This window comes from Mastigoproctus giganteus, chromosome 13 (genome assembly GCF_048544385.1).
Source record: "Mastigoproctus giganteus isolate SK-2022 chromosome 13, ASM4854438v1, whole genome shotgun sequence".
Lineage (NCBI taxonomy): Eukaryota > Metazoa > Arthropoda > Arachnida > Uropygi > Thelyphonidae > Mastigoproctus > Mastigoproctus giganteus.
The window spans coordinates 11,315,200-11,327,343 of NC_143587.1; the positions used below are offsets into that span (position 1 = coordinate 11,315,200).

The following is a 12,144-nucleotide window of genomic DNA, read 5'->3' on the forward strand; positions in this document are numbered from 1 at the left end:
TTCACATAGACGGTAATTCAATATAAGTATGGATAAACGTTGTGAGTTAACCGACTTTGAAAGAGATGATAGTGGTGCATGAGTCACCTGATCACGTTTCCAGTTATTTTGAGCGAATGGGAAGGTGCATATCTGGCAGAAACTGCATGAAGCTTCGCATCCATCATATCAACAAGGAACTGTTCAGGCAGGTGGACAGTCAGCAATGGTCTGGGGTGTGTTCAACAGGTACACAATGGGACCTCTGGTACATCTAGATGTATCTTTGAACGATCCAGGTTATGTGTCCATCCTTGCAGATCATCTGCATCCATTCATGGTCATCATGCAACCACAGGGCAATGGACTCTTCCAGTAGGACAATTGCCTCTGTGGGGAGGCACACTGTCCTGCTGGACTCTTCCAGCAGGACAATGTGTCTCCCCATAGAGCCATGGTGATGACTAGAACATTCAAAGAGCACTCCACAGATTTTACCACCATGGAATGCCGTCCCCGTTCACCGGACATGATCCCTGTGGAGCATCTTTGGGATGCTGTGGAAAGGTCCATTCGAGCATTGGATCCTCCACCCAGGAATGTGATGGAATTATAAACAGTGGTGCATCAAGCATGGATGGAAACACCTGTGGAACACTTTCATGAACTAGTGGACTCAATGCATCTAAAAAAGTCTTCTCTTTTGCTCACTGATTACTTTTTTTCCAACCAGCTGTTCACTCTGTACAAATCTGCCCTGCCATGAAATATTGTTAGCACATTTGGGGAAGTGCCCCCAAAACTTCTTTCAGGATTCTAGATTCCATTCAAAAGAGGGCAGTTAGATTAATTAATGATCCATCCCTAATAGTCTCTACTTTCACTCTCCCTTTTCTATAGATATTTCCATGTGCACTTATCTTCTGAATTGTCTTCAATTCCCATTCTCTTCCAAGCCTGTTCAAACAAGTGCTGAACTGGTTTGGAATCTGGTGCTGCAATTTCTCAGCGTCCTGTTTGTTTGTTTGTTATTTGGTTTTTAGGAGCATTATCAACTAAGGCCATATTGCTCCGGGATATGCGGTGGTCATTCTCTGACCTTTCTGCATCCTCCGTATTTGGTGGTGACAGGCTCGAACCCCAGTCTAATCAAGAAGTGTGTGCTACGCACTGCTGCTCCTTCCCACCTGGCTACGGAGGCGCCTTCTCAGCGTCCTGTTACTCTTCACGTTCAAACTCACAGACCCAGCTTTTCTTATTTTTCATTTACTCCTTCAATTTCCGTTTTATGGAACAACATCCCTTCGTGTACTTCCTGAAAATTACAATCTCCAGAAATTCAAGTCTAATGTCAACAAGTATCTTGTTTCATCTTTTCAAGCCATGCATGGTGCTAAGCATTCTATTACCCATCATGCTTGGGGTTCCCCAAAAAAAAATAAAATAAAATAAATGTAGTAGTAGGGTTTTTGGGAGCATCAGTGACTTAGGCAATATTGTTCCATGTATACTGTCTGTAAACTGCTTGTTCTGTGCTCTTTTTTTTTGTTTGCTGGATGAAAAATCCGAGTTTCGGGGAGAAAAAAACCATGCTGTCCTCACCTGAGCCCAACTAACTCAGCCACGTTGTGAAAAGGGCCCATAAAAATTCCTCACATCATCAACGATCCTCGAACACTCAGATATTTTCCATCTGATGTGGAGAGGACAGTGATTCTACCAACTGTACTACCCACGAGGGCAATAATAATAATAAAATGAATATTTGCTGAGAAACATTTCATATTTTTGCTAAAAACTCTTCATACAGAACTATGTACAGCAAAGGGTTCAAGGTTAAACCAGTTAAACATTCCAAACTAGATTTGTGACATGCCTATTCAATATAAACACAATTTGCAAAATCATATAGCCCAAAAAATGCATGACAACTGGGATAACCACACAATGTCATAACAATCAAGTTTAAAACTTTTTTGTTAACATTGAGGTTTTAAAATTATATCTTTATTGCTATATACAGTAGAGATGCACTATAATCTGAGAAGTATACTTATGAGTTAATGAAGTATGTGAGTACAGAAGAACATTTTTGCTTAGAAAAACAAATTATCATAGGGCTGCAGCTGAGTACAGTGGCTTTCAAAGTAGCATGTAGGGAATGGTTATTACAGCATAACCACAGACAATGCTTTTCTAGCCCTGTTATAATTAATTTCATCACTGATTATTGCCAAAGCAAAATCTTTTGCTTTGCCAATAATCTTTGACCCTAATATAGCCATACTGTCCATTCGTTTTAATAAAATCTACTCATGCAGCACTTTAATTTTCTAATTTTGGCTTGTATAAACTTTTTCTATCAGCTATATTATTTAGGTTCTGAACATGCAGTAAATTCTAAAAGTTTGTCGTGATCGACCAAAATTAAATCCGTGATACCTGGTTCCTAGGCAACGCAATGGTGTCACCTCACTGGCTAGTGGACGAACCCACCGCTTGGCAGGTATATAGGTACACTACATCACTGCATTCACGTAGACCAGGAGACCAGGTTGGCCAACGAGTCGATTGCAATCTACCAGTCGATCACGACGAATTTTAAATATACAGTCATCCCTCGATTTGTGCACCTTATGCAATGAAATTTTTGAGATGGTAGATCACGGCATATTTTGAAGGAAAAAGTAGATAACATCACAAATTAAGTTGGCCACTCCTGACGTAGACAGTAATTCAATGTCAGTATGCATAAAAGTCGTGAGTTAATTGACTTTGAAAGAGATGATAGTGGGTGACAGACACATGGTTCACTCGATCACACAGGTGGCACAGAAATTGCACTATCCCTGTTCAACAGTATCAAGAGTGCATCGGGAATACGTCATTCCCATATTCCTGATGCACTCTTGATACGCTGTCCATGAATGTTATCCACGAATAATGTTATCTGCGCTGTAGGCAGAGAAAGGTGGTGGATGAATGCAGCCGTTGACATTTGTCCCGCATTGCTTCAGCCAACCAGAGCGACACAGTGGCACAAATCACTGCCAACTTCAATGAGGAAGGTGCCAGAAACATCTCCACCAAGACCATCAGGCGATCATTCAGTCACAATAGGTTATGGGAGCCGCTGACCCACCACAGTCCCATTGCTAACACCACGACACAGGACTCTATGCCTCAAATGGGCAAAAGAACATCGGCACTGGACCTTGCATGGTTGGAGATATGTCACCTGGTCCGATGAGTCCTGTTTCCAGTTATTTCAAACAGACGGGAGGGTGTGTATCTAGTGGAAACCGCACAAAGCTATACCCCTGTCACGTCAACAAGACTCTGTTCAGGCAGGTGGACGGTCGATAATGGTCTGGGGCATGTTCAACTGGCACACATTGGGACCTGTGGTATGTCTAGACACATCTCTGAATGGTCCAGGTTGTGTCCACCCTTACAGATCATCTGCTTCCCTTCACGGTCATCATGCACCCACAGGGCAACGGACTCTTCCAGCAGGACAGTGTGCTTCCGCAGAGAACCATGGTGACTAGAACATGGTTTGAAGGCATTCCGCAAGTTTTACCACCATAGAATGGCCTCCCCGTTCATCGGAACATCTTTGGGATGCTGTGAAAATGTCCATTTGAGCTTTGGATCCTCCACCCAGGAATGCCACAGAATTGTGGACAGTGGTGCAGCATGCATGAACGAAAATAGACGTGGAACACTTTCGTGAACTAGTGGTCTCAATGTTTCACTGTGTGACTGCCCTTATTCGGGCGAAAGGTGGCCTACCCATTACTAGGCAGGTATCCCATGATTTCTGTCCACTCAGTGTACAAAATATGAAAGAATCTCTCAAACACAGTTTGAAAGCTTCTTTCAAAAAATAGCTAAATGCATGATATGTCTCTGAATTGATCCAAAAGTAACTGTAAAAATGTTTTTTCCCTTAAGGATGAAACTAAAAAAACATTGAAAATTGTTCCTAGCTTTTCAGCCATAGAACCGAGATAGCCACTTTTTTCCTTTTTTTTTTTTTGCTCCTTCCCCATCAATTGTAGATTACGGAATGTATGCATTTGTTATTGATGGGGAACTATCATCCACCCTATTCAAACATCAATTGCAGATTATAAAAAAAGGTGAGTACCATAATAAATTAAGCTATGCTATCATATTAAGTCAAATGCATACATTTAAAGGCAAAAAAATTAAGCATTTTGTTCCAATTCTATTCTGTACTTCAAAGTATAAAAGTATAAAACAGAATTTTAGAAGTTCATAAAGCACTGCTTTATTACTAACCAGCTAAATCAGTTATTTAACAATTCTAATTTACAACAATTTCACTTAAAAGCTTACTGGCTGTTTCAGGTCTTCAGAGACTTCTTTGTTGTCCCCCAAGTCTGATGTCATGGAGAATACTACACTCAACTAGAAAATTAATGGCATACATTTAACTTTTCAAATTAATATTTATGAACTAGGGTAAAACTAATAAATTTTAATAAGAATGGTAATAAATACATTTAACCTCATTATTATTATTAGTACTAGTATTGACAAATGATGCAAACTCATTAAGACAAAAAAAAAAAAAAACCCACCTCATCTGTTCATCTCAAATATGTTTAATTCTTCCTTAAATTGATTTAAACTGCACATGTCCTCTATTCTCAACACCTGATGAGAGTTTTTCCAACAATCAATTACTCTCTAGCTAAAAGCACACTTTCATGCATCTATTCTGCAGCCATCCCTTTTCAATTTCAGCCTGTGTGCGTGAGTACGTGTAAGTGTGAGTGTGTCTGAGAGTGTTTAGAATATCATGAAGTTTACTCAATCCATTTAAAGCCTTAAACATTAAAATCAAATCTCCTTGCAAGTGCCTAGTTTTCAAATGCTGCAATATGCACAACAAAAGTCTCTTGTGGTACTTGTGTTCTTATTGCAGGGAGGGCAAACAAACTTTTGAAAGTGGTTTTAATATAACTTTAAAGAAATGCACTGGTCATAATGATAAAATAGCCTACTATGCAACTCTTGAATGTGTTTTGCTTGAGTAATCTGCTGATCAATGAACTCTGCAACATTCATGAGGTCCCATTCAAATGTGGGGAGTTATTGAATGTTCACTCCAGAGGACAGGAGTTTCAGGAATACTGAAAAATGCTTCTGACTGGAAATTTCAACAAAGACCTATGGAATGAAGGCTTCTTACCATATTTAGGGAATCAGCAGCTTTTCCCAGATATCACTGAATGACAAATGAAAATTTATTTAGTGGACAACTAGGAAGTGGAATAACATGCCTGATTAACTGTCTACTTTTTCCTTCTGAATTGGTGCATATGTCTGTTCCGATATTCCCTGTCAGAGACTTGGTAATTTGGAATCTCCTCTGGCTTAAAATCTCTCTACCTCAATGTGTCAAATTCATCTGTTGTCTCTACCGTTCTCCCAACTCCACTAATCACTTGGAGCTCTTTGAGTTCCTCTCTTTGCAACTTAACTTTCTCCAGTCCAACTTTCCTAACAGTGAGATAGTTTTCCTTGGTGATTTTAATGTGCACAACTCCAGCTGACTTCCGTTTTCTAGTCACACCGACCCAGCTAGTCGAGATACTGAGGCTTTTGCAATTACTAATGACCTTGCGCAGATTGTTCGTTTTCCAACAAGAATACCGGACAATCCTAACCTTGATCTTTTTCTCACAAACAACCCTTCTGTGTACATAGTCGAAGTGAGAGGTCCTTTAGGTACCTCAGATCACAACTTGATGATTGTCTCTTCTCCAATGGAGCCTTTATCTCATGGCTATTCCCAACCTCTATTCCCAACTCCCAACCTTGTTTGGCATTACAAGAATGCAAAATGGGATGACCTGTGAGATTTCTTTTCTTCTTTTCCTTGGTCGGATTACTGTTTCAAAGCTTCTGATGTCGACGTTTGCTCAGATTGCGTCAGTGAAATTATTCTTGCAGGAATGGAATCCTTTATCCAACACTCCACTTTAAAATCTCGTCTTTTATCTAAACCTTGGTTTTCCAATAAATGTGCTAAGGCTGTTCAAGGGAAGAACGCTGCATATCATAATTGGCTTGTTTCTAATTCTTCAGTTTCATTTTCTGTCTACACCAAAGCTCGGAACAATTGTAAAGCAGTTATTAATCAGTCCAAACTAGAGTTTGAACAGGCAAAGAGTAGGAAACTTGCTTCTTGCCCTAATGGTATCCGAGCATTCTGGTCTCTTTCCAAAGCTATTGGCTGCAACTTTTGCCCATCTCTGCTCCCACCTCTGACCAAACCAGATGGTTCTGTTGTCACTTCAGCCAAGGATAAAGCTGACCTGCTAGCATCCCATTTTTTTCCAACTAATGTATTAATGATCTTGGTAAAACACCTCCCACCATTCCCAACACGCTCCATTCAATGCCTCCTGTGATATTCCGTCAAAAGGATGTCAGAAGGATTTTGACGAATAAGAAAGCTCCAGGTCCCAATGTATTTCTCCAATTGTTCTCAAAACCTGTGCTCCTGAACTTACTCCTGTTCTTTGCTGACTTTTTTCATTTTCTTATTCCAAAGGTGATTTTCCTTCTGCTTAGAAATTTGCTCATATCCAGCCTATAATCACCTTAAAAAGGGTAAGAAATCCCTCCCATCCAATTATCATCCCATTGCAATTACTTCTACTCTTTCTAAAGTAATGGAGAAATCAATTAACTGCCAACTCTTAAACTACCTAGAAACCTTCGTCTGATCAACGACCGGTAGTATTAATTCTGTCAGTGTCGATCCACTGGTGATATTCTGGCGTATATTTTGAATATTTTGCATTGACATTCACATATGAGGAGTTATTCAGCGAGGGGAATGCCAGAGGTGTATTCAACTCTGGCAGTAAGCTAGAGAATCTTGTAATAACTGAAAGTAAAGTGGAGGAGAAATTGTTGAAGATGAATACAAGAAAAGCACCTGGGGTGGATGGGATCTATCCACTTATATTAAAGGATGCAGCAAAGGTAGTAAGCAAACACTTAGCCATAATTATGAGAGCTTCCTTGGACTCAGGGGAAGTACCCATGGATTGGAGATGTGCAAATGTGACCCCAATTCACAAAGGAGGATCAAAGGGCGACAAGTAATTATAGACCTGTTAGTTTAACTTCTGTTCCTGGAAAATTAATGGAGGCACTGGTTAAAGAAGCACTGCAGAATCATCTAGACAAGACTTCATTTATAGCTCTGACACAGCATGGTTTTGTTAAAGGGAAGTCTTTCCTGACCAATTCACAAAGGAGGATCAAAGGCTGACACAAGTAATTATAGACCTGTTAGTTTAACTTCTGTTCCAGGTAAATTAATGGAGGCACTGGTTAAAGAAGCACTGCAGGATCATCTAGACAAGAATTCAGTTATAGCTCAGACGCAGCATGGTTTTGTTAAGGGCAGGTCTTGCCTGACCAATTTGATTGGATACTATGATGTAGTCACAAAAGAACTGGATGCAGCGAATAACTTTGATATTATATACTTGGATCTTAGAAAGGCTTTTGATACTGTTGCACATGGAAGACTGCTGCACAAATTGGAGCAGTGTGGCATTGGAGGCAAATTGCTGCTATGGATAAGGGGATGGTTGAGTGGCAGAAGACAGAGAGTGGTAATCAATGGACACTGCTCAACGTGGACTAATGTTATTAGTGGAGTTCCTCAAGGTTCAGTGTTGGGTCCATTGTTGTTTTCGGTGTTTATGAATGATATTGATGATGGGATATCAAGTTTAATGTCTAAGTTTGCAGATGATACAAAGGTAGGCAGGGTCGTTAAGGACACTACTGACGCTATGCTGCTGCAACAGGATCTGGAAAGGTTGAACAGATGGGCTGAGAGGTGGCAAATGAAGTTTAACATTGACAAATGTAAAGTACTACATATGGGTAACAGTAACCCCAGAGCAATGTATCAACTCTGCGGTACTACACTGACAGTGGTGGAGAATGAAAAGGACCTGGGGGTAATTGTGCAGGCAGATATGAAGTTCTCTGAGCAGTGCAGACGAGCGGCAAGAGTAGCTCATGGTGTCTTGTCAATGATATACAGGAATTTTTCTAGAAGGGATAAGGAGGTGATTATTCCCTTGTATAAGGCAATGGTTAGGCCACATCTTGAGTACTGTATACAGGTCTGGAGGCCTCATTTCAAGAAGGATGTAGAGCTGCTGGAACGGGTACAGAGAAGGGCAACAAGATTAGTAAATGGAACAAAGGGTTGCTCTTACGAAGAAAGGCTTAAGTTTTGCAAATTACAGAGTCTGGAGACTAGGCACCGGCGAGGTGATCTGATAGAGATGTATAAGGCTTTGAATGGTTTGAGCATGCTCAATGCCAATGGGATTCTTCATCTTTCTCAGAATAATCACCTCAGAGGGCATAAATTCAAATTGAGGAAGGACGGATGTCGGATAGATGTGCGGAAATTTGCCTTTGGCCAGCGGGTGGTTGGTTGGTGGAACCGACTTCCATCACTTGTTGTTGAAGTTGATAGCCTAAACAAATTTAAAGCTCAACTGGACAGGTATTTCGAACGAACGGAGGGGTGAAATGGGAGAGGGTTTTTTTTTTTTTTTTTTTTGGCTGATGCTGAATAAGCTTGCTTTCTTGCATCATATGCCTCTACTAATGCTAATTTGATTGGATACTATGATGTAGTCACAAAAGAACTGGATGCAGGGAATAACTTTGATATTATATACTTGGATCTTAGAAAGGCTTTTCATACTGTTGCACATGGAAGACTGCTGCACAAATTGGAGCAGTGTGGCATTGGAGGCAAATTGCTGCTACGGATAAAGGGGTGGTTGAGGGGGAGAAGACAGAATGGTAATCAACAAGACAGAATGCTCATCGTGGACTAATGTTATTAGTGGAGTCCCTCAGGGTTCAGTATTGGGTCCATTGTTTTCTGTATTTATAAATGATATTGATGATGGTATATCAAGCTTAATGTCCAAGTTTGCAGACGATACGAAGGTTGGCAGGGTTGTCAAGGACATTACTGACACTTTGCTACTGCAACAGGATCTGGAAATGTTGAGCAGATGGGCTGAGAGGTGGCAAATGAAGTTTAACATTGACAAATGTAAAGTACTGCATATGGGAAACAGCAACCCCAGAGCAACGTATCAACTCTGTGGTACTACACTGACAGTGGTAGAGAATGAAAGGGACCTGGGGGTGGTTGTGCAGGCAGATATGAAGTTTTCTGAGCAGTGCAGACAGGCTGCAAGAGTAGCTCATGGTGTATTGTCAATGATATATAGGAATTTTTCTAGCAGGGATAAGGAGGTGATTATTCCCTTGTATAAGGTAATGGTCAGGCCACACCTAGAGTACTGTATACAGGTCTGGAGGCCTCATTTCAAGAGGGATGTAGAGATGCTGGAACGAGTACAGAGAAGGGCAACAAGATTAGTGAATGGAACAAAGGGGTGCTATTACGAAGAAAGGCTTAAGTTTTGCAAATTACAGTGTCTGGGGACTAGGCACCAGCGAGGTGATCTGATAGAGGTGTATAAAGCCTTGAATGGTTTGAGCATGCTCAATGCTGATGGGAATTCTTCCTCTTGCTCAGAATAATCACCTGAGAGGGCATAAATTCAAATTAAGGAAAGACAGATGTTGGATAGACGTGCGGAAATTTGCCTTTAGCCAGCGGGTGGTTGGTTGGTGGAACAGACTTCCATCCCTTGTCGTGGAAGTTGATTGCCTAAATAAGTTTAAGGCTCAGCTGGACAGGTATTTTGAATGAACAGAGGGTTTTTTTTTTTTTTTTTTTGGCTGATGCTGCATAAGGTTGCTTTCTTGCATCAAATGCCTCTACTAATGCTAAAGTAATGGAGAAATCAATTAACTGCCAACTCTTAAACTACCTAGAAACCTTCCATCTGATCAACGATCGGTAGTATTAATTCCATCAGTGTCGATCCACTGGTGATATTCTGGCTTATATTACCCATTTGTGGACTAATTTAATGGAAAAGTTCAATGAAACACAAGCAGTTGCTCTTGACATCTCAAAAGCTTACGATCATGTTTGACATAAAGGTCTTCTAAACAAGCTTCCATCTTATGGTTTGCCAACTGTTTTTTTTTTTTTTTTTTAATTGGTTTTCCAGTTTTCTTTCTAATCGCTCACTGAGGGTGATGGTAAATGGCTCTCTCTCTTCTAACTTCTCCACTAATGCCGGTGTCCCCCAAGGTTAAGTTCTTTCCTTCACTCTTTTCCTCTTGTATATTAATAACCTTCTTCCATTGACTGGAAATCCTATTCATAGTGTTGCCGATGATAGCACATTGCATTCCACTTTCCACTTTGAGAAACCTTGCCCTGCTCAATCAGCTTCAACATCTCGAAAATCTGCTACCAATTCCTTAAATACCGATCTCCAGGTAATTCTCCAGTGGAGCAAAGACAACTTAGTTGTTTTCAATCAATCTAAAACTCAGTCTTGTCTTATATCTCGCAAAAAGGATTCTTCTGCTCCTATGCTTATCTTTAGTGACACTCCGATTTCTAAGCAATATGATATATCTTTTTTGGGCATTACTCTGACTTCTAATCTCTCTTGGCACAAGCACATTATAAATATTGCTTCCTCTGTACCTAAAAAAAACTTGGTTTTCTTTCGCTCTCGGCATTACTTTTCTTCCAAACAGCTGTTCAATCTGTACAAATTGCAAATCCACCCTACCATGGAATATTGTTCCCACATCTGGGGTGGTGCCCCGAAAACTTCTCTCAGGTTTCTCGAATCCGTTCAGAAGAGGACAGTTAGATTAATTAATAATTCATCTCTAACAGAGTCACTACACTCGCTGTCTCATAGACATACTGTTTCTGCTGCAACTTCAAACTCACAGAACCAAAGTTTACATCTTCCTCGTTTATTCATTCAACTGCCGTTTTCTAGAACAACCTTCCTTTATACGTATTTCCTGAAAATTACAGTCTACAGAAGTTCAAGTCCAATGTCAACAAATATCTTCTTTCATCTTCTCAACCTCCAACCCAAGCACGGTACTAAGTACTATAGGTTCTAATATATCTCGTGTTTGGGGTTTACACAAAAAAAAAATATATATATATATTTGGGCTACGTTAGGATTATTAACAACAAAACTGGTGCACACGTACATGCTCATACACTAATATTACAACTATAGCAAATAAATTTAACAAGTTTGAAGTACTGGTTAAGTCATAAAATGTGGAATTTGTATAGGATGTGTAAAAAGTGTACAAAAAAGGAAATATACATATGTGTAGCTTTGTTACAGTGGTTCTTAAGGATTCCTTCAATGCTGCCTTCTATGTTGAGGATTTGTTGGTTTACAAAGTGCATGTTGTATGACTGGCCTTTCAGCAACCAGTCACATAGAAATCAGCTAGCCTGCTAGCTCCTGTCTTTGCACACAAGGAGATGCACCATCTTCTGTACAAAATTATGGTTTTTGGGCCTCTTGCCACAATCTTTGGGGTGGAAGAGTTGTGATCAAAGGGCCAAAAAACTTTTATTGAAAGAGTCCAATAAAGGAAATGGGAGGGAGATGGGAGTCAGATAGACAGGTATACCAAAAAATAAAAATCAATAATTAAACTTGATTAGTACATTACGTAGACTACTACTAAGAAAAAAGATTTAATAAAGACACTTTTCCACAAGAAGCATTTTAATTAGTTCATTTCCATGCAAAGTACAGTTGGTATAATTAGACCCCAAATCATCTTAATATCAAAATCCATTTTCAGACCTTGTTTTTTGGGCTCTACAAAATTGTGTGTGAAGAGAAGGCAACTCGTTGTGAAGTATTCACAATATAAGATATAACTCTAATGCATTAGGGCTTAAAGGCCTCAAGCTGCGAAAGAGATTAGACTGTGTATTTTTGTGCAATTGCATCATTTATATACATTTGCTAATTTATTTAGCTGTATATAAATGATGCAACTGCACTAAAATACACATATGAGATAACTTAAAACGATGCCGTTTTACTAATATTCTGATTTATTCAGATATAGCCATGTATTTCTGATGCACTTGCACTATATACAGTGAAACTTCTCCTAATGGACACCTCTCGTTAACGGACATC

At 39.8% G+C, this 12,144-nt stretch overlaps 1 protein-coding gene across 2 annotated transcripts in view; it reads right to left on the reverse strand.

The window, feature by feature from the left end:
* The window catches only part of LOC150075760 (la-related protein 4-like), a 498,776-nt gene that overhangs the window by 454,181 nt on the left and 32,451 nt on the right, over window positions 1–12,144 (reverse strand). For both annotated transcript variants that reach the window (XM_090387140.1, XM_090387141.1), the window contains one exon: window positions 4,345–4,416. In XM_090387140.1, the coding sequence (XP_090243266.1) occupies window positions 4,345–4,398 (54 nt within the window). In that variant the 5' untranslated portion in view covers window positions 4,399–4,416. The remainder of the gene's footprint in view (window positions 1–4,344; window positions 4,417–12,144) is intronic.